Raw genomic sequence first — 23,499 nt, forward strand, 5'->3', positions numbered from 1 at the left:
TTATAGGACCATAAACACTTCACTTAGCCAGAGGGCAGCCTGGGCAACAACCACACCTCACCTCTAGTTCTCCACAGAAGTGTAAAAGGTTGGAGATGGGATGAGACCACAGTGGTCTCCAGCCCCCAAGCCCCCATCTCCTCCTCCTCACCGTGTAGCGAGAGCTCACTGTTGTCTTCTCAGATGCTCAACACAGAATTTTGCCCCACATTCCTTCAACCGCTTAACTGTCATCATATAATTAATCCCAGTTCACAGCTCAATGCATTGGAATGCATTATGAAACCTGTTTTGAAACTGCTAGATTTTCAGAACTCATTTTTTCATTATTAATTTTGATGAACAATTCACTAAAACAAAAATAAAATCCTGCACAGGCCCAGAAGCTTGTGAGCACCAGGAGAGGCAAACTGCCCATTAAATTTCTCTATCAGCGACTTCACACAGCTTTTAGGGAGTGTCTTTCAAATTGTGCTGCTGCTCTGTTATCATGGTAGCCACAATATCCTGCAATGATAAACAACTTTTTTACCTCAAGACAGACATTCCCACCCAGCTCCCAGTAAAGACAATGGAAATGACTTCCCTGAGAACTGGACTAGCTCTTATTAACTGCCTGATTCAATTAATACAGCTGAAAGAGCATGCCGTGAACAGGCTGCCACTACAGCTGAGGCTGTTGGGAAGCTGCCACCTCCTCCAAGGTGAATAGTCACCTGCTTTGGCCTCCTCACTGTCTCTTTCCCTATTTGGTGAATTTTAATTTAAAAGGACAAAGCACTACTGGTGAAAGCCTTAGCCATAGGGGAGAGATTCCAATGAGTTCTGATAAAGCAGTTCATCAGTGCGTGTGCTGGCACCTGGTTTCATGTGCATGAAGTTTATTACTGCTCAAGAAAAATATTGACCTTCCCTTCTTTTTCCTTCTCAGTCAATGTCTAATTTTCAGCTGTTTAAAAAAACACAAACAGAAACAAACAAACAAACACAAAACAAACACCAAACCAAACCCAACAAATTTATATATGTCTCCTCAAATCAATTCTTAGCCTCCTTGGACACACAGTACTAAAGTAAAAATCAGTGGTTTAGATAATTTTCTATAGCATTTGTTATTTATGCACATGCTTTGACAGCCTTATGTGACAGATACTGCCAGTCAACAGGTCAGATTCAAGCAGACAAGGGGGAAGCATGAAAACATTTTTTTAAAAACGCCGGAAAGTTACATTTAGAACTTGATTCAAACACCTCCTGTGATGAAATATGGCTCCTCTCTCTTCACTCTGGATGCAGAAAACTCATCACAAAAACTGGGCTGTAGGGGCAAATCTGGGACCATCCCTTGTCCTGCATACCCCCACTAAGTGAACTGTACCTTCTGCAAAAAGTCACTGCACAATGCTGACACTCTGCAGCCCAAAGCTATTACCAACACTATGTAGAGGAAATCTTCTGAACTAGCGGGAGAAGGCCAAAGGCAGCATAATAAGGAAACTGTGGGAAAAGGAGCCAGCCAAGATGAACAAAACCAGAAGGAACAATCAAACTCACATCCCAGTTAAACAGAGCATAAACAAAAATGCACCTTGGATTATTGTTTGAAGTTGCATAAAAAAAAAAAAATGTATATATTTAAGCACTGAATACATGCCAGAGAAATGTGGGTATTCAGAAATATATCAAATAAGCTGAAAAAGTTTTAACAAGAACAGATGATGAAGAAGGAAGTCTGCAGTTTACAAAATGTGGGAGTGCCAATTTGTCAGAGAATCACTATCAAATAATGGAATAATTCATCTACTGTAAAATAATATTCAACTACCAATGGACTGTCACTCTCACCAGTCCAAATGGTCCCATCAGGTACTTGTCCTAGACTTTCTGTGTCACCTAACTGCTCACATAGAAGAAGAGGAGAAACACATGGAAACTGCCCATGATGCTTTAGTAACATCTATATTTCTTTTACCCGCAATGCTCTAATGTACTTTGTGTTTCACAAGATTATTAATAAACTGACATTCCCAACTTAGCTATAAAGTATTCCATTATGGGATTAAATATCTGCTGCCCCTTTTTCCCATACTGGTCGCACCCTGTACCCCAGCACTGCCAAAACCAGCCTGATACGGAACCCTGCTGCCAAAACTCTGCAGCATCCCTGGGGATTTCCCAGCTTCTAGAGAGATAAACATGGACTGCCACAAATACTAAATCTGTTCCAATGTTTTCTTCTCACTCCCCCATCTCCAATCTCCTGTGGAGCTGCACCCACAGAGGGCTATAAATACAATAATATCTTAAGGACAGGAAGTGCTGATGATGTGCTTTCTTCACTGTAAAGAACAAAATTTTCAAAATTAATCACTGCTTTTGACTGTCAATTTCAGATGCCTTAAAAGAAACAGGTTTGTGGCTATGCAAAATTTCACAGGGCAACTTTTGTCGGCAACTAGACACTCACAAATCACAATGCCTCAAGAATACTTTGTTCTTTACACATTGTACCCATATTTGTCTTGTTTGTTGGGCATTTTTGGAATGGGAGGTGCTGCTGTATAAATATGTCAGGAAGAATTTGTTTTCCAACTAACAAACCTTCCTTCCAGATAACTTTGCAGTAAGTTTTTTTATAGTGGACATTTAGCAGCACTGTATGCTTATAGTGCAGAGCAACTGAAGCTTTTCATTCTTCTCTGCTGCATTCCTAAAAAAACCCCATGCAACAAACAACAAAATGCCAATTTTGGGCAAAATGGATAAACCAGTTCAGTACCATTCAGAAGACATAACCTAAAAAGTACATCATGCTAGTCAATACAATACAGAATTCATTGTATCCCATAAACAAAGACGGTACTATAGCAAAGCACTCATTTGCAAACCACTTTGAAAATCTAAGCTTACCACGTATAAACAAAGCTAATCTGAAATAAGAAACATACTTTAATGGGTAGTCTAAGCAGAGGTAGACTCAGTGTTGTTCAAGCATATCTTAAGTCTCCAGACTGTTTCAGTAGGAGAGTCTTAAAGAAAAAATACAAATACTTTATATCTTATTATAGGCCCTCTTAAAATGCCTTACAAACTGTTGTGAATGTCAGAGAAAGCATCCACATTCCTCTGTGTAGATGTAAAATGACACTGCAAGGTTTATAATAGTCTGTACCAAATGCCACTAACCCTGCTAATTGACACCGAAATACCCCTAAATGAAAAAAAAAAGTTACAAATGTATTCCCTCAGGTGAAGCATTCATCTGGAACAAATTTTTTGTTTATGGGTTCTTATGTACAGTAGAGTCAAGACCACTGAAAGAGGTGGGTCTGTATGGGGATCGCCAACTGACATCACACTGCAATAGAAGACCAGTGCTTGAATTTCATACTGACCCCACCTCAAGAGATTGCTAGTGAGAATGACATTTCACATTCATATACAATGGCACACATTTTTAATAAGTGGCTATTAACTTTGGATGCCTTTGAACTTGGTGAGCACTCACGCTCTGACAAAACTGGCCTCTATGTTGTCTCATGGTGGACAACTTGCAAAAGAAATTACTACTGTTTTTAACATTCTGGCTAAGTTCTCCATCAAATGCTCTCCCTCTTGGCAACGTTACTGAAACCCATAAGAATAAAGTCCTAAGCTTTCCATATCTCCAAGGTGAAATAAAATGTTGGTCTCAGACTAACTTCTAGCAAATGTGCAGGCTTACCATCAGCAGTGACATCTTTGTAAGGTAATTCATGTAAAACTCTAGGCAATACTTGCATAATAACAAAATGTCAGCGCTAATCTATGCCAAGCGTATTCAGAAATGGGTGGCAAACATATGCCAGCATGCCCCACTTCTGCCATACTGAAGACCCATTGCTAGAACTGCTAGTACCACTCAGCAGGTACACACAGGACCACCTGGCTTTTTTTCCCCCATTTCATGGAGAAGAAACGGGTAAGATAGCTACTGGGAACACAGAACACAAAACTAGCATTTCAGAAGATGAAAAAACATATTTTTCTCCACCCTGACTACAGCTCCTAGTTCCTTAAGTTGCCTTTCTCTGAAGAGCTCTTTCTGAAACTGCTGGAGCCAGGCAAACAAGAGACCTGCCCTGTAAAGAGTGCATCTCTTAACGTGTAATCATGTAAAACATGAACTTTAAAATACAGCCAAGGGAGAAATGCTGGGATCAGTCAGAGATGCAGTTTCTGGTGGTCCTTCCTGGTGGCCTACGTTTGTAACAGAGGAAGACTAGTGAGTGCAATGCTGTCTTGTGCAAAAAGCTGCTGAACTAGTTAGCACAAGCTGTCCTAATAACCAGACACTAACTTTCAGAGCTTAAGCCAGAGCATTCTCAACCATGTTAATGCAATTCAGCTGACAGTTCACAAGATTGTCAGTTCATTTGTGAAAAAGCAAAGAAGATGATCTCTGCTTCTTAAGACAAGTGTTATTGCCTCTCGTTAGTATCTAGAGATGCTAGTCATGTTTCACCAAGAAACTGCATCACAGCTAAGCTTCTCACTAAGTGCAACAAGCTCTATTTCTTCTTTAATCACACGTAACAGCTGAAGAACAGACTTCACTTGCCAACGGTGGGCAAATAACAATTCACAAAATGAACTTAAAGATCAGTTTTGTCCCAGTCCCAAGCCATAAAATACATAAATAAGAATTTGACATGAGAGCACGAACTGAGCTACAAGAGTCAGTGCACAGTTTGCCATGTGCAGGACCACAGCTTCCCTGTGGGTGTGAGAGACTCGTCTTCTGTGCAGCTGGCTTGCAGGCGGAGCAGTAGCTCATAGGAAAAAGTTGGATGTATCATGCAATTTAGGTTTAAAACAATATAATTTTAGTTTAAATGGGTATCTTAAATTACAAGATCTGCCAGAGAAAGAAAATCCCATGCAATCTGAATTAACATTTCAGTTCCTCTGAGCTACCATCAGTTGTACAAAAGTGAAAACAGCCTGTGAGGTTATAGGGCTGTTGCCTTCCCTGTAATTTGGTTGCCACTTTGCAGTAATGTTCTGTGATTTAGCTGAAAATCTTTTTTATTTATAAAGAGAAAAGAAAATTTAGAAGTTTTAAATATCTGAATGAGCATTTCAGAGAGAGAAGGACACTCAGCAGGAGTTGAAGTCTACTCACCTTTCCTTGACTTGGTCACTGCCAGCTGCTGAGAAGCTGGAACATGCGGCAGATCCCCCTCTGTGCTCTGGATCTATCAGGAAGAGGAGATTAATATTTTGTCAGGACAACTGTAGTATGTTCCCATGCTTAAGAATGCCCAAGCTATATACACTGCACATGCAGGAAGGGTTTGTTTGAGGGTTTTTTTTTTTGTGGTTCTGGTTGGTTGTGTTTTTTTGTTTTGTTCGTTTTTTTCTCTCCAGTCTGACAGCCTATAATGACTGAGGCAGTAAATCGTACCTCCTTGAATCAAAGCATTATTTCTCAGGTACTCAGCAATGCCTCTGCATGACAACTGGGATCCTTAAGACAGCACCTCTCTCTCACAGCATGGGGCTTCCCTTCAGTTACACTGATAATGCAAAAAGACCAGGAAATCGCATCCTATGACACTACTGAGAGTTCTCAGTTCCTTTTTGATCAAAGACTGAGACGTGTGAAAATAGCTTTGACCGCCTTCACACTACTACTGTCTCTTCTGTTCAGCACTCTTGGCCTCTCACTTGAATTTGAAGAAAAAGCAAAATACATTTAGAAAAATATATCAAGAGGTCAGCATGTAAGGGTTGTCATCTACTGCCCTACCAAGTATTTCCCACAAGCCATCAATCCTCTGGAATGATCCAGACCCTACTCCAGACTTCAGCACACCACCACTCATTGAAACACTTTTTGTGTCCATCAGTACAAAAAAGGAAGATAATATATTCAGAGCTATGCAGATTTCAACTGGGAAACTTAAAACTACATGAAAATTAATCCTATTACTTAATCACTTTGTGAAACACAGTCTTATTAAGAAAGCAGTTCTCATACAACCATTCAAACAATGAAAAGAATACGTCTAAAATCTCAACAGGGAGGCCTTTGTTCAGTTCAAAAGCTAGAATATGTTCTCTCTTGTGTGCCACAGAAAAAATCCTCATGGTTCACATGCAAGTCTACATGCACAAAAATCCCAACCCAAATACCCCTCAATCCTTCCCTGTAATGGGCTGCCTGCCTAATTTCAAAATTACCAAGCAATGAAATTTTCATCTCCAGTTTTGCTCAACTTAAAAATGCAAAACCAGGATACTGATGGTTTTAAGCCCAATTAGTATTTGGCTAAAGAAGAAACTATATTTGCATGGATACTGTGTGCAGAGCAGCTACCAAAGTGCATTTTCTTAATTAGAAGAGTTTTGAGAGGTACTTGGCCTGAATTTTTCACCTTTAATAAGTGAACAGCATTACTCCTGCACGATAAATCAAGACGCTTCTGTTCCTTTAGGAGAAAAAGGCTGTACCAAAGGGGTAAATGCTTATTTTGTCCAAATGCAGTGAAGCATAGAAGGGACTCACCGTTTATGTCTAGGAAAAGCACCTTTTAAAACAATAATAAACAAATAAAGAACAGCAAGTAATCTTACAGGCCTTTTGGACAGACTGGCCTTCCAGGAAAGGTGTCTTGATCCTCTCAAACCTCCCAGTTTCCGATGGCTAAATTTTCAGCCTCCCAACACCCAAAGCCTCTTCTGACCTAAATCCCCAACAACCGCCTGTCCTTGGCTGGCACACACATCCTGGCCACAGCTCAGCCAGCACGCAGGGCTCCTCGCTCTGTCCCCATCCCTTCGGCCAACACTGATGCTGGTAAATGACCTTTGGGATTGTAACTGGCCGGCTTGGGAGCGGGTGCTTGGGGGAAATCCTGCCCTGACTCACTCCACATTAGCTATCTCCACAGCCACAGGCTTCCGAAGGGCGCCTGGACCTTCAAGGCATTTGTAAGTGTGGAAAGAGCTTCCTGATACATCTGTCATCTTTCTTATGTCAATGAATGCACTCCTAGCCAAGCTGGGAAAATGAGGGGAGGAGTTAGTATCACTGTTTCTAATACAGCTCATTAAACCCTCCTTAGAGACGCACACAAATAAAATCACACTGCCAGGTATTGTTCTAAAGTTTCTTCAACAAAACCAAATCCCTCCCTCCCAGGGATCTGACGGCAGTTGATATGTATGTACTATATTACATAAACAAAGATTCACCACAATCTCCTACCACATCACATCTGGTCTTGCCAAAACAGCTGTGTTTATGCACTGGCATCATTGCAAAGTGTGTCAACCAAAACTTCACAAACCCACTGCATTTGGCTTGTGCAGAATTCAGCAAGTCTTCTTCATGTCATAACCCTTTACGGTCCAACTTACTCTGAAGGAAAGTTTCTTTTTTTTTTTTTTTAATGAGTTGTTTCGACTTGGCTCAAGGGTACCAAAAAATGGGTTTCTCCTCTGGGATACATGAAAGCAGCCCAGCTATCAAGAATACAGCAAAATGCATTGGCATTCAGACCTCTCCCATTGTGTCAATGCAAACATCTGTGCAGCTACACAACAAACTGGATCACGAAAATTATCCAGTTGAAAACTAAGCCAGGAAAAATAAATACATGAAAATACACTGGGTTTCTTTCTCCCCTCTCAACTGGACCAGCCCTTTGTTCCGATTCAGAAGATGGCCACACAAGATGTGGGTGATGATACACAGGCACAAACAAGTGGCAGGAACTACGAGAGGCTGGATTACCTCTTTCTACTTAATGAGTTCCTTCAGCTCCAACATTAGTTAATCTAGAGGAGCCTCAAAAGCCTGTAATGCAAATATAACACTAGACATGGCACCTACTAAATCATCACTTCCTCCTTCACTGTAGAACTCAGGGGGGTTTCTATTCACTTACTTCCTTCACTCATTTCACCAATTAAATCACAATACTTCATCTTACATGTCTATTTCACATAGATAGAAGAAGATAACTGCTGAATTGCTAACAATGGCCACTTCAGAACATGCCCACCTAAATACCTGCTGATTTAATTTAAGGCAGATCATAGAATTCAAGGTGTGAATCTATGCCCCAAAATTGCATTCTTACTAGCCTATTAAACAAAAAACTTAGAGAAGACCAGGAATTAAAACCCCTTTATGACAATTATCAGTCAAAAAATGGATACATGCATTTATGAAGATATTAAAAGGCAGCTAGCATAGAATATGTAACTAAGCCACAACCAAAGGCACATCAAACAGCAACTTTCAGTGTGCTAATATCCAGAGAACAAACAAATCAACATATTGTAGATTGCCATCAAAACTAAAAGCTGCACAAAATAAGCACCTCACCTTACTTGATGGCCCCTTTCCCTTTCATGCAACAACATTCTTGCTCCATCCACAAATTTATCCTTAATATAAATTGATAAACTAAATTTACTTCTAGTCAACAAAAAGAAAGATTTCCAGTTAGCAATTCAAGCAAAGTAAAAACGTTCTTATATATATATAAAGGCAAAGGCAGATCTATTTCCACAGGAAAGGTTCTTAGTAGTTTTGCCAATGACTGCAATTACCTGAGCTTGACGAAAAAAAGAATGAGAACTTTCTTGCTGACTCTCAGGAACAACAGCAACACAAAATTATTTTGTTAAAAGGGTCAGTTAGAGCAGCCTACCGAGAGAGAGTGACAACTGTCCTATCACTCAGAGAATTCAAAGCATTCCTGGAGAAAACACTGTCAGCTACACAGGAAAGAACATTCCTCTGCTGGCAGCCAGCAAGTTATGTAAACTGTATGCGAAAACAAAGCCATCTATCTCCACCTACCTCTTCCATCTCAAAGGAGTCCTTCTGCTGCAGCATTAGGTTCATTATGGACGGGTTTGCGAGCAGAGCGCAGGGGTCTCTATTTGGTGATGCCGTGGGCAGCCTTTGCGTCGAGGAGCTGCTGTTGGATGTACTGGAACTGCTGCTGAGGCTTGGCGAGTCCAAAAGACTGGATTCTTCATATGGTCTATCTTGGGTGCTTGCCAACCTGCTGCTTGGCACATCTGCTGGAGGCACAGCACCCTCTTGCTTGTCATCAGTCCCAGCAGGAAGGTTTGCAGGTTTACGTGTGTCCACAGCATTTGTCTGACTACTGGCTATCTCCTCTTTTACAGTAGCCAAAAAAGAGGAAGAGTCTTTCTTTTTAGAGTATTTTGGTAATTTAGATTCATTTTTAACATCATTGTCTTCATTCCCTGGTTCAGCTGGACTTTTCCCTTTTTCAACAGGTGAAGGAGTTGAGCAGCCGCTACCATCAGCTTGCTGTGTGCCGCACAGATTGAGCTTAGACAAGGTCTTCATCAACCGACTGGCTGTGTTGCTGCGATTTAAAGGGGGAGGGCTGGATGCCTCTTTGCTGGAAGACACTGAATTCATACTACCAATTTTCTGCAAAGGGGTCCCAGAGACTTGAGAGTACAATGAAGAAAAAGCATTGGCCACAGTAGTAAGCACTTCAATTTGACGAAAACGACCTGCACAAGAAAAAAAACATAAGGCAGCATTTATGAAGACCTGTTGATCCATCTCTACACCATGGTGTGCATTCTCAGAGATAGCCCTTTCTTCATACCTGAAGGGGGACTTTTCATCATAACCTCTGCCCAACCCTACATCTCCTCCTACTTGTATCAAGGGTCCCAAAGGTTGACTGAACACTGCCTAGTCCTAGAACATAAGTGATACCACACAGTATGAAAAAAATGGAAAAAACCTTTGCAAGAGTGTTAGATGCAAGAAGAACAGCAAAGAAAACTTTCATAAAGTGAAAAAGGGACACAGTTACATGAGTGCAAGTTAATATACAAGGTGCTAGGAAGAAAAGGGTTACACGCCTCACTCTCACCATCTACAAGTACAGGAGGACATTTCAGCTATGCCCTCATTTCAGCAGCACTCATTACTGACCTAACAAAGCTCCTGTCCAAGTCAATAGAAATACTGGCCCAGATTTCAGCAACTACAGAAGTAGGTCGCTGCTGACACATTTCAAAAATCCCACCCAGACACTGAAGAACACAAGAAAAAGACAGATATTGCTATTTGTTTCAGTGCTCTAAAGCTCCATCAGAAGACAAGCTTAGAAGCAAGCAGCAGGAATGATACAAACCAGAAACCAATACATCTTACGGGATTGCCTTTCATTTCCCTCCCCCACTAAAAATCCTCTTCCCTCACCCCAAGGTGTACAACACTGATGGTCCCCTCTTGCCATATTTAAGACCAAACAGGAGTTTTATTATGAATTCTGGATGGAATTTGGCCTTTAGATTGTAAAGGGGTTTTGCCAGAACACTACATATACACCTTCTTTTGAGGTTGCTTACATAGTTCCAGAACTTAAAAATGAACTTTGCTTCAAAAACATACTTACTTGTTAAAGCAAAATTTGGATTTTCCACTTCCATGCGCTGTATTTGGGCATTCAAAAATACTTTGATATCTATCCCTCTGGCAAATGATGATGAATTAAAAAATCTTGCTGGAATTTTTGAAGCAATATCAGGTTCATCTCTTCCAAATCCAAGGTTATAGAGTACTTCTTCAGGATCTTCCTCATAAAGCTCCAGTAATTCAGAAACACTAGACAAATGAAAATATGTTTACTATCTACTTGTCTCTTTTTAAGACCCAGTCCCTTCTGTACAACTGCTAATTCAGCCCAGTAGCCAGCTTGGTCTATTGAACTTTTGACTCCTACAGCTCAGTCTACTCTAGGAAATAATTGTGGAGATCTCTGCATCTGAAGTTTTGGTTCACATCACCAGAGACATCAGCCCAGAGACATCTCAGATCCAATCCTTTAATTTATAAAGTCAGTCCTTATTCTGCAGAGCTCCAATTTTAAAATGTCATTAAAATCTCAGATGTTTCTAACATTTGGAACCATTTGTTAGTATTTACTGCAAACCACAACTAAAACCAAACAGCAGTTTTTCAAGCGACCAAATGAAAATTCCCTTCTCGGCTACTTAATGCAACAATGCACATAAATCAAGCCAAGTCCATTTAACTGAGGAACAGAAGAAGTAAGTTTTGCCAGCAAAACACAGCCAAATTCCACTCAACTGCGCCATGACCTTCAAAGCATAGGACGCTCTTACCTTGAAACAGTCGCACTGCTTTTTCCAGACCCGGAGGAGTTCATACTTCTCCCCTTCTGGTGGAACTGCAGCCTCCTCTCCTTCGCCAGCACACCATTGCTGTCAACACAAACAGAGGAGACCCCTGCGATAAACTCCTTTTGCTCTGTCTCGGAGGAGAGCTAAGCCTCCAGCGCTGCTGAATTTCTCTTTTCCCTTTCAGTGTTATCTGGTTTATATTAGCCATGTCATTTATTGAAATACAATAACAAAAGCGAACCCTGAGACGCCTCAGTAAAAATGTACATAGACGGTAAGAATTTCAAGGCAAATGCAAGCTGAATAAACAAACCCCTGATCTCCCCTTGCTGCCCCACCCTCCCCGATCCCACCCTCTTCCAGCAAGGAAGCCCAGCCTCTGCTGAGCTGCCCTGTCCTGCCTTTCCCTGCACTGCCCCACGCCACTGCCTCCTCTAGCAGGACCACCTCTCCATGGCAGGACCACCCCTCCATGCCTCAGGTACCTGGCTCCCCCTCACCCTTGACTGCCACCCACGCAAGACTGTGAGCTGTCCCAGCAGTGGCCAGGGAAGCTGAAGAGGCTCCAGGGGGGAGGAAATGGAGCAAGATGAGCTCCAATCAAGACTGCCGGCTGGTTTCTTTCCCAATCCCAAACTATTTCCTCCCTGAGTCTGGAGAAGCCGCCTCAGCATTAGGTGGTACCTCGGTCTCAAACGTACTGTTACTGACAATCTCTCTGTGGGACAAACTTTCCCAGGGTGAATTTTACTGTACAAATCCTAAGACACACACACAACAGAACAACCACCGAAAAACCAAAGATGACAGTGGATTCACCTAAAAGCACATTTGTGGGGCCTGGCTCAGAAGGAGTAGCGAGGACACTGCCCACATGGGCTGTGCTGGCACTTGCTGAAGTCTCAACAGGGGTTTTAGTCACAGCACATTTAATTTAGAAGCTCTCCCTATAAATCAAGTACTCTCAGTCTTTTCTTCCCACTCTCAAAGGATATCTGGTCTGAGAAGTAAAACTAATTTTCCCTTGAGATTTCTGAAATAGCAATGGATCAGTAAGGCAAAGGAGGTAAATCATACTAGGTTACTCAGATTTGGCATTTCTCCATTCTCCTCCTGCTACCCAAAAATCTACATCAGGTCTGCTGGAAGAATAAAAACCTGTTTTTTTTCTGCATTTCATAATGACTGTTTCTATGCTAAGTCTTCTCTTTCCATCTCACATAAAGTGACATGACCAGAAGAGCTGTAGCTCTGATGTAGCCTCTACAACTTCCATTGCTCCCTCTTCCTCCTGCACTTCAGTATCAATATTTCTTTGAAGTAAAAAATAACAAAAAAAGAAGTTTACCCTGTTTCCATTTGGGTATCACTCCGTAGATGATTAGCTGTAGGGAAACAAGAAGAAGTTACACACAGATCTCTTCAGGATTACACTTTCCACAACAGGTATGAAGAAGCAGGCAGTGAGCACATTTACCAAAACTCCCACATAAGCCAGGTTTCTCTCTTCCCACATAAATGTGATTGTCGAGTGTTTCTAGTACACAGCTGAGATGAAGACAATCTGGTTTATTCAGGCTCTGTTTAAGCTAAAATCTCACATGGACACGTGCTTACATACTGTCACTAATCATATTAACTTGAAATCTTACATGTGGTAAGCTAGTAATTGTTATATAAACCATTTATTGCCTTGCAATTGAAGAAGCAATTACCAGCTGCAGGGCTGTTCTTGGGCGGGAAGGGGAGGAGGAGTAGCGGGCATGGGAGGATTGCTCTCATAGATAAAGTAAAGCACATACGAAAGGCAGGTGGATCGGCCCAGCTCCACACAGGAACACCTCAGGCAGCATTATTCTTTCAGAAAATCAACACCCTGTCAAGCCAGAGAGTTGAGCACCAGCCTTAAATTCTGGAATCCCCAAAGAGGAGATTCAACATTAACAAACTTGCCCCAGGATCCAGACATGGAGTGTGCATACGCTGTAGCAGCCCTCAGAATCAGCTACGAAAAGAGCAGAATGGTGTCAAATGCTGCCAGGAAAAAAACCTGCATCTCAACTTGCAGTGCCAGAGAGCACAGTCACCAAGACAGAGCAAACATGGAAACCTCACCACCTCCCCCTTATTTTCAGAGGCATCATAAAGAAACTTAAACATATACAAAACACAGATGCCACACCTTTTTTTTTTTTTTTAATATTCTTGCCTATAACATGAAGGTAAGCCTACCTATATGGATCAGCTGGTGGCTGGTGTGAACAACTAAACCATGGACTTTAAGAGCTCAGTAGGGTCTGGGGTTACAGGGCCTGATGCCCTCTGTGCCATTTAAACAGGGCTCTGGCTTGTTTCTGGACTCGGGCAGCGATGGATGCACAAGGGCAGGCATTCACAGCAGCCTCAGTGGGGCTGTCTGTCTGGCAGGGTGCGCAGCTCTGTGCCAACCAGCTTTGTTGTCCCCTTGTTCTCAGATGGGGAAACAAAGCCCTGCAGAAACACCTGTGTCTTTACCCAGGAAAATCAACCAGAGATTCTAGGGTTCTCTGTCATCTGAAAACGGGAGAAACGACCTTCTGCCTAAATCACACTAAAGGCTCATAAAAACCAGAAATCCTTGGGAATGATAAGGGGAAAACATTGAAAAGAAAAAAGTGACATGATGTTTTAAAATGTACTGATTCTTGACTTATTTTCCATATGCTCAGAGCTGGGATTATTGTTAAAACTTTTTCTATTAAATCCTTGTACTGCAGGCAATCTAACAGGCAGAAAAGAGTGTCAAAACGAAAATTTAATCCTATTTAATCTATTGCAATAAGGGACTCATTTACTGCATCTCCATCATTATCAGATCAAGGTAATTATCAGGTCAACTGTTTTCCTTAGAAGTCTTGAAACTTTAAAAACTAAAGATATTTCCTTCCTCCAGACCCTGTCCCACTACTTTGACACCACTGGTAATACTGCTGTGGAAAAAAAAGGCTGTCTACTATACAAGTTCTGACACTATTGCAAAAACTGTAGTTTGAAAAACATTAAAAGCTAAAGGGGGGGAGTGGTTTTACCTTTTTATTTTTTTGACAAAGATATTGTCTTATATTCCCTATTCTGCAGATAATGCCAGAGCCCCCTTTGTGAGACTCTTTTTTGCTATTTTATTTCAGGATGCTGCTGTTAGAATAGGGTCCACAGTGCTTTTGTTCATTTATGGACACCTCTAACCCATCATCAACAGAGAGGTTAAAAGTATTTTTCTAGCAAAAAAGTCCACCATGAACAGACACACATCTCCTTCCCCTTAAAAAACAAAAGAGAAAGGCTAGTGACAGCTAAGTGTATGTCATGGCTGATCCAAAGTACTTACTTAGCTTTGGTGCTTTTCATTTTTAAAAGCACTTAGCCCTTAATGGGTTTGCCTCTTGGCCGACAGAATTTTATTTCTCCTTTCAAAAGCTTGCACATGCCAGTTCCAAGGGATTCAGGGGAAGTGGGGCATTCACGGCTGCCAGAGTAACCCACGGACAAGAAGATCAAGTAGGAGAAACTACTTTCTCACAGCCTCAGTGAGTGCTGCAGGCTCTGCTGCCACTGTGAGCATTAAAATGAGAAGGCAGAGGCAAATTCAGGGCTGCCTCTGACCTTTGGGTTAGACAAGAACGTTTAACACCAGTGATAGTCTAATAAACTCAAAAAGCAAATCCTCCTGTATTTTTCTATGTGCTTCATGCAGTTTTTCTAGCCAGCTTTGACCAGAAGGGAAATGCAATCTTTCAAAATAAAAATCAGATGACTAAACTATATTTTTTTCTAGAAAAAAAAAAGTCATAATACTGCCACACCCACCTTCAGCTCCCAGGGATAAGTCATCTTCAAAACTTCCTCCATTTCTCACCAGCATGCCTGAAATCGTACAGTTAGCAGTTCAACAACTAGAATGCTTCAGTGTCTTCTTTTCAACAGCTTAACTAAAGAATTTAGCAAGACACTTCAGTTGATACAACACGCTATAACCGGGCTATATTTACAATTCCTGCATTACTGAAACGCTAAAAAAGCACTAAGAAGTGAGAAGTTACATTTGAGAACATAGAAAAATTATTTGGAAAGAGAATGTCTATAACACTGCTTTAGTTTTGTCCTCAGAAACACCCCCAAGTCAACCTACAAGCAAATTAACTGCACATGGGAAACTGAAGGTACCACCCAACAATTTAGGATCAGAAGGCACAAATGTATCTATCCTCCAGACATCTTACCAGGGGGATCCAGAGTCTGAGTCCAGCTTAGGCATTCCCCTCTCTCTCCCTGTACCAGACTGAGTTGAAGCGAAGACTCCAGGCACAGCCAGTAATTCCTCTGCACCCTGTCACTACCTGCACATTCTCACTGTACTTTGAACTTTAGTATCCAGCTCTGCTCAGATAGTAAAATTTTCAGGTGTGGCAACCAGTTACAAGAGACAGAGACTGCCTAATGCTCGCCAGCTCGGAGAGGAAATTACAACCCCCTCTTTGTGCACATTTTGGGTTTCTGGCTTTAGGGATTACTAAACTCTCCAGGAATATTTATTCAGGATCTTTTCCCCCTTCTATAGTTTCTCAGGCACAACTGCTTCACAGCGAGAACAACTCGGCAACACCAACCAGGCTGTGGTTGGTGCTGCTGCCAGAGAGCTGAGGTCTCAGGTGAACATCCACAGAAGCACAGTTCCCAGCAAGAGAGATTTCAGTAGGTAAAGCCTTTCCTTACCCTTCAACAGAGGATTGCTTTGCTCATCCAGGGAGGCTCCCAGAGGCGTTCTGAAACCACAGAAGAGATTAATAATACTTTAAAAACTTGCTGCTTCATGTCCTTCCTTACAGCGTGTAACAAGCTTGTGATAGCAGCAGTTGTCCCTCCCTCCGCCCCCAGAAAGCACAAACATCTGAGGACAGGCAATTACTTCCTAAACAATCCCCAGCCCTCTGAACAAATATGTCTTGTAGGGAGAAACAACAAAACAGGTTAATAATAACTGCAATGCTCAGACACCAGTCAGCAGCAAAGCTTTGGGGTCACCAGCCCTCTGTCAAGAAAGATAACGGGCTTCTCAGCAGAACACCCAGAAAAAAATGAGCACAGGTTTTTGAATGACTTGATTTGATCTCATTTATACAACAAAAACTGTTGCCATTTTTCTACACATCTAAAACTTCTTGAAGAGAGGGGTGGAAAGCTGTATTGGGTGATCAGACACAAGATAAATATCTTAACAGCTATGTCAGCTGTCTCTTGCCAGTTCTGATACTTCACAGGCTCTTTAGGTTGGCTCTTGTTTGGATGATCCCTCCTATTGCTGCCCCCTGAAAGGCAGGGGATTTGCTGAACCTCATGGTGCCCAAATGGAGCAGCAGCAACCACTGAAATGACAGGTCCAAACCCTTTCTGGGCTCACGCTACACTTGTTGACATTAGCTGGATGTTTCCACAACTTGTCTCTGAGACGTGTTTAACCAAAGGCCTGTCACTATTAAGTAGTGCAGCATTAACTCTCAAAGCCCAAAACAAATTCAGAAATATAATACTCATAAAGAAGGGGAAAGCAGATGATTTATGTGCCTATATTATCTATGTTTCATTTGGGTTTTTAATTAGACAAACACATAAACCAGCCCAAAGAGCTGAAAGTAAACAGTGCTCTGATACAGTATTTGTTTTGGTGCCACAGCCAAATAAAGCAAGAAAAGTTTGCATCTCTCCTTTCTAACAGACCTTAACATTTCACAACCTTTTTTTTTTTTCTTTCCTCTCTGAAAAGAGTTCACTCTTTCCACCTGTGGCCTGCTGACAGGGAACAAGCTCACTTCAACATGTCTTTTGAAAAGCAAAGACCAGCATGATGAGAGGCCAAGGCAAACAGCCAGAGCACCCATGCGCACAAGCGTGTTTCAGGTGACGGGAGAGACTGCCGAGGCTCAGATCTCCTGGGTTCCGGCGCGTCTGTCCTCTCAGGGTTTGAAAAAGCTTAGGGCATATTGTCTGAACCTGTCACGCTACAATAAGCCTTATGTTCTGAGGTAATAACTATGCCGGTTGTTTACTCTCTGGCTTTGATGGGTGCGCTCCCACGCTTCTACCCCTCCTTCCGTGGTGGCTACTTCAACGTGTCTGCTTTTGGATACAGAAACTTGCTGGCAGTGACTCTGACAACCAAGGTCAGTGCTGCATGCACCAGCTGTCAGAAAAATGGTAAAAGCAACCGCCAAAGCGGGCATTTTCTTTCAAATATTAAGCCTGTCACCTCTGCAGCATGTTAGCAGCTACCAGAAAAGCAGCCCTGTCAACCACCCATCTGCTGCCCTGCTTGCATTGCTGCACACAGGCACAGCTGCCTTACACCTCCTGCCTTTGAAAAACTTTCATTTAAGAACTAGACACATGTTTAAACAAGGGACAAATACCACAGACAAAATACTCTTGGACAACAGCATGGACAGCTGTTTGTCACCAGCGAGGCCCATGAGCCAAGTTGGCCAGCTCTGTCTCAGAGCAGCCTCGTGCACTGGGGAAGGCTGTGTGGGCCCTTTCCATCTGCCGGCCGGAGGTGCTCCACGGCAGGTCCCCAGCATGTCCCAGCAGCCTTCACACAGCAGCTGGGGATGCCAAGAGCAAGCAGAGCCCAGCCAGAGCAAAGAGCAAGTGAGTGGCTGTGTGCCTGGACCCTACAGTTTTCCATTTGTGTTCACTCATTTATTATTGTATTTTAACACATATGGCAATAACTTATCTCAGTATCTCACAAAAGAAGTTAATGAACTCTCAATGCCCACATTGCCACGGGTACCGAGCAGGTAAGAGGGGCATATGGAGCCTCAAGGCTTCCTCTCATCCCAGAGGCTGGCTTACTCAGCTACCAGTTGTGGTAGGCTGGTCTTCAGGAATAGGATGAGGGTTTTGCACTGTGCTGTAAGAGCGTTTAGACCTCAGGTTTAAAAGCATTAATTGGGCAGGAGCCATGTTTATTTTAAACTTGAAGCAAAAAAATCTCTTCTTTCTGAGGCATTTCAAGAACTCACTTCCTGCGTATCTACAGGAGATGGCTCCTAAATACCTCCCGCATCCCCTGTATTGCTGGAAGAGTTTAAATACAGTGAATCAAAATAATACACATCACCATGGAGTCGTCAAAAAATGTTTCTTTTCTATCAGTATAATACAAACACTTGTGTTTCCTGTCTTAGCTTTACAAGAGTTAAAACTGAAAACTTTGTAAGCTTTCTTATTACTTCAAAATGCCTTTTCAAAATACTGGGGAGAGAGAAAAGTATGCCTTTCTCAAAGGTAGGTGATTCCCAAAACATGAATGAACCAGAAACTCTGGGTAACATCTGACATTTCTTAAGCCATCATAATTCTTATTACAGTGTGATACATACTTACCTTTTTTGTTTTTGCTGTTGTTTTTTTTTAACAAACAAAACAAAAAGAAAAGCAACAAACACATGTATACCAAGTTAAATAGCATGTGATTTTAGGCACACTTCTCTCTCCTCCAAAGCAGATGTGAAACATAGATGCCAAGTAATAAGAGCCCCAAACTGCTAACCCGAATACCAAGGGACAACTAGTAATTCTTTTTATCCATATTATAACAGTGTCAATGCTTTTGGAAACAAACAAAGGAATAAATCTTACAAGTAGATCTATTTATGCAGCAGGTTGATATTACATTTTTTTGTGCTGCTGCCAACTCAAAACAGAAAATGAAATTTTAAAAGTGCTAATTTGCTTCTGATGTACATTTCACAAAATCTTATAGACAAAATGGAAAGGACTGCTTTCAGAAAATACATAACAGAGAAAATACTTCATTTTAGTAACTGAATCTTCACTTGTAGTAATGGTTACATTTTGCAACAGAGCTAACTCTTAACAATGATGTGGTGCGATGGGCCAGAAACAGAAGCTCAGTCTGCGTCTATTGCCCATGCTTTGTAGCAATCAAAGCTCTACAACAAAAACAGTGTTATTTAACAAATAAGAATTCTCGGGGAAGACAACAATTGCAAATTTCACAACAACTGTTGTTTTTAAGTATTCCTTTTCAAACAACACCCTGTCCTCTTTTCCTATATACATTGTTATCAAGAGACAATCGGATCAGGGTTTAGATACATACAGTCACTCTATAATCGTACAAGTTGTATAATCATTTTACTACATGTACTAGCTGCTGCTTGCATGTATATTCGATACAAAAAAAAAAAATTAAATCATTTGCGTTTGTAAAACACAAGGGACTGCTCAAGGCATCTGGGATTGCACCTCCCAGACTGAATCGTGTATGCACACACTCTGCACATTACAGAGTCAGAGGCTAACTCCAATCTCAACAGCTTAACAGTTTAAAAGATCTTTAGAGAAATGCAAATTTTATCTACGGAGAACCCAAGATTCTTCTGAAAAGATTTACAACACTGGATAGCTATACTTTAAAAGACTTCTGTGGAAAGGCCACAATGGGTTTCACAAACATGCATTAATTAAATTTGCATCTCTATATTAGCAAAAGGGTAAATTCATGCTTTATTTCCTTATGTCTAAAATATGGAAATAGAGTATAAAATAAGATTCCCATATTTTGCAAATCAACTACCAGAGATACAAACACATTCTGCAGAAGCATTTGGTGCCAGTCTTAGTAACAGACAGTTACCATAGCACATGAATAAAACCACAAGCTTTGTGTTACTATTCAAGATTTGTTACTATCTATTAGGTGTTCATGTTGTCAGTTTGCAGTTTTGTGCTATTCCTTAAATTCTGTATGGATAAGGCAAGGGTGACAGGACAAGGGAAGGTTCTAGACAGAAATCCTGCAGATACGGAGAGAAGTAGCACTGCAGCATTAGGAGGAATTTCTCCCTCAAGGGCCTCTTCCCCCTTCTTCCTCTATTTTTTGCCCTCTCTACTCAAAAAATCCTTCTAATAAAGCATTGGGATCGTTAACAATTATTTTTAAGATTATACTTTGCCAGACCAACAAACAGGATATCAGATTTCAGGTAAAGTCAGAAAAATCTTCTCCCATTCTAACATTCTGGAAGAACAGCCTGGCAGACATGAACGTCGCATTTTAGGGACACAGTATGATTTCAAGCTGCTAGCTGCCAAAACCCCCTCCAAGGCACAGCCTGTAAAGATCCAAGGAAAATTATACCAAGGACCCTGTAGCTATAAAGCAACCCACACTTCAGTTATGGGAGTAAGCTCAGCTCAGCTGCTTACTGGATAAAAAGATCACAACAGCACAGCTAATCTCAGAGTTAAATTTTCATTTTAATGTAGCTGCTCTCAAAACGAGAAGGAAATCAGAAATATCAAGTAGGGGAGGCCTTGAAATGTCATTGTTAACTACTTAAAAGCTAATTATTAGCTTTCCCCCGTCAATTCTGGCTCGAAGGGCTGCTAGGACTGAATAGAGAAAAAGACAGGACAAAAACAGTAGCTACTGGATGCAGCATTTACACTTTTGTGTGACTGAGGATGAAGAAAAAGTAATGTCATCAACTCATTCCAAACACCAAGGAAATATTTTGTAATAGTAACAGAAACGTGGGATATATACACCACATCGTAAATTAAGGATGTCGGTCCATATGACAGACAAGGAGAGAGACTTGGATAAGTCAAATTAGCTTAAATTGTGCCATCGATCTTCAAGACCCCTAAGCACAGAGGGCATTACCGTGTAAGTTCTGTTTCTTTAAGTCTGCAGGAAAAATAAGGCAAGGCAACGGGATGCTTTAAACTGGAGCCCCTCCATAAGAAACAGAGCCGCTTCCAAAACAACACCACTATCCTTACCCTAAACTAAGTTCCTCCCCAGTGGCTGAAAGTGTTCAGCTTCATTACATGAGACACCAAAAAGAGAAAAGGTGCCAAAGCCAGCTCTTCCCTAGCTACACATACACATGCCACTGCTCCCATTGTAACCCCAACTGAGGGTATAACCGCCGTAAGACCGAAGGGTATTTTTGCTCGAAGAAGGCTCCTGACAGTGCCGATGACAAACAGCGCTCCAGAGCGCAGAGATGCCCACGACAACCCGCGAGTCAGGACGCCGCCGAAATTTCCTCTTCTCCCCTATGTGGGAGCTGCCCGACCCGACACCCGCCTGGGGACCGTGGGCTCCGGCCCCGCATCCGCAGCGACTCGCCGGCGGCAGCGGCAACGGGGCGGCAGGACAAGGGCAGAGGCAAGCTCGGCGGGAGCACCCACCTGCAGTCCTTCAGCCATATCGCGATCTTCTCGTTGGGAACGCTGTGACCTTAAAGGCAGAGCAGGAGAGAAAAGCTGATGGTCAGTAACAGCCCCTCCGTCAGGGGCCGCTCCCGCTGCCGGGGACCCCGGGGGTCCCAGGGGTCCGCGGGCTGCGGCCCCAGCCCCGCCGCGCTCCCGGCACTGACCTGCTTCTGCGGCCAGCGGCAACTCTCCGCTGGCGAGATCCTCTTCCTCGTCTTCTTCCTCTTCCTCCTCCTCCTCGCTGCGGGCCGCCGCTGCCGAGAAATCCTCCGCCTCCGACGCCTGCCAGGAGTCCCGGCTCTTAGCCCAGGCCTTCCTCTTCTGGGTCGCCCCTTGCCATTCCTCCACCGCCGGGGACTCCTCCATCGGGACGGCGGGGGTTTCACGCCGAGAGGCGAGTGCCCGAGAGAGCCAGCCTGGCGAGGGAAGGGGAGCCGTGCCGTCCGTCCCGGGGGCCGCCACCGGAGACGGGCCGCCGGGGGGCGCGGGGCCGCTGTTCGCACAGCCCCGGAGGAGCGACACTGCCCCGCCCCACGCTCACCATCCCCCCCACCACGAACCCACCCGCGATTACAGCCCAGCCCGCCCCCAGACCCACTCACTGCCGCGGCCCAGCTTCCCCCGGACGGCCGCTCCCGGCCCCACAGCTGCCAGCCCCGGCCCCGCCCGGCTCGCAGCGGGAGGGCAAGGGGCTGGGCTGGGGTCGGCCCGGCCCGGCGCCGCTGCCCGCGGGTACTCACTCACTCACTCACTCACATATCGCGCCGCGGGAAGGCGGCGGTGGCAGCGCCCGCCCGGGCAGCGGACGGCGGCGGCGGCTCTGACTTCCTCATACCGCTGCGGGAAGAAAACTCGGCGGCCACGTGATGGCAGCGGGGCTGGCGGCAGCTCCCGTCCTGCCGGGGCCGCCCGCGCCGCACCGGCCGGGCATGGCTGCGGGGTCGGGGTGTCGGGCTGACCCTGACCGCTGCTGGGGCAGCGCGGCCGGGAAGGGGCGGCAGGGCTGCGGTCTCCTGGGAGGGCACCCTGCGCCAGCCGCGCTTGGCCGCAGGCTGAGCCTAGCTGGGCTCAGCAGCGCTCCTCGGCCTTGGCCTGGCCGGCCGGTCGTGGGCAGGCGAAGGATGTTTCGAAACCAGAACATAGGCAAAGCAGGTAAAAGAGTATTTGTGACATTTTTTCTTCTGGGAATGGGGAAGGCACAAGACAGCAAGTAAGTTGGCTGGACACACACGAGTTTGTATCTTGTTTTCGGGGTGGGACATCAGATAAGCCTCTGCTTGAGCACAGGCAGAGATCTGCAGGGACAGCGGCAGTACCAAACAATACCTGTTAGCATCTTAGATTCACTTGAAGCCTTTGTCATCTGGTCCAGGGTAAACTCAAGCAACCAGAATCAACTGAAAACCCAGCAAAAGATGAGTCCCTGCATCTGAGAAGGAGGTGTGACATGCTCAGCAAATATCCTTTCATTATCCAGCTTTATAGTTCAAACCTATCAAAGAATTTCTGTAATGTTTTTCCCCTACAAAAATTAAAAAAAAAAAATTGACTGAGAGCAAAACATTTATTTTTCCTAACCCATCCAACCTATCCACTACTTTACAGATACATAGCCTTCCTAAGATTAATTTATCCTCATCACTTGATCCATTTTCCTAAACTTGGTCTAATTTCCTGAATGCCTTGTATTAAGATTAAAGAAAAAGAACAGTAGCACAAAGAAAGTGTATTTGTATTTAATTTGTTCCTGAAAGTGTGCGTTGCCATACATGTTTCAGGACTGTATTTTAAAATGTTGGTATTTTTGAAAAAAAAAAAGAGCAAAATACACTTGAATCAATCTTGCTGATCCTCAAAATTATCAACATTTTCTCAGCACAGAATGTTTCACACACTACATGTTTTGGCATAAGCTAATAAAGAGCATGTCTTGAGCCATGGGTGTCCTGAGGGGTGAGTCAGAGAGTCAGCGTGTCCTGCACCCTCTGCCACAGCATGCTGGGGCTTGGCCTT

At 43.3% G+C, this 23,499-nt stretch overlaps 1 protein-coding gene across 3 annotated transcripts in view; it reads right to left on the reverse strand.

Annotated features, from left to right (window-relative positions):
* ITPRID2 (ITPR interacting domain containing 2) overlaps nt 1–23,137 on the reverse strand; it is a 42,905-nt gene extending 19,768 nt beyond the window's left edge. Inside the window, exons 1-10 of one of the 3 annotated variants that reach the window (XM_082056296.1) lie at nt 22,243–23,137; nt 21,651–21,902; nt 21,463–21,511; nt 15,952–16,001; nt 15,046–15,102; nt 12,548–12,584; nt 11,182–11,280; nt 10,452–10,660; nt 8,858–9,552; nt 5,165–5,237 (exon numbers count right to left, since the gene is read on the reverse strand). In XM_082056296.1, the coding sequence (XP_081912422.1) occupies nt 5,165–5,237; nt 8,858–9,552; nt 10,452–10,660; nt 11,182–11,280; nt 12,548–12,584; nt 15,046–15,102; nt 15,952–16,001; nt 21,463–21,511; nt 21,651–21,852 (1,471 nt within the window). In that variant the 5' untranslated portion in view covers nt 21,853–21,902; nt 22,243–23,137. Of the gene's footprint in view, nt 1–5,164; nt 5,238–8,857; nt 9,553–10,451; nt 10,661–11,181; nt 11,281–12,547; nt 12,585–15,045; nt 15,103–15,951; nt 16,002–21,462; nt 21,512–21,650; nt 21,903–22,088 lie in introns of all 3 variants that reach the window. The other 2 variants (XM_082056295.1, XM_082056294.1) reach the window with 2 other exon arrangements.
* Nucleotides 23,138–23,499: the final 362 nt, after the last annotated feature.

This window comes from Streptopelia decaocto (assembly GCF_964273445.1).
Source record: "Streptopelia decaocto genome assembly, chromosome: 6".
In the NCBI taxonomy this organism is placed as follows: domain Eukaryota; kingdom Metazoa; phylum Chordata; class Aves; order Columbiformes; family Columbidae; genus Streptopelia; species Streptopelia decaocto.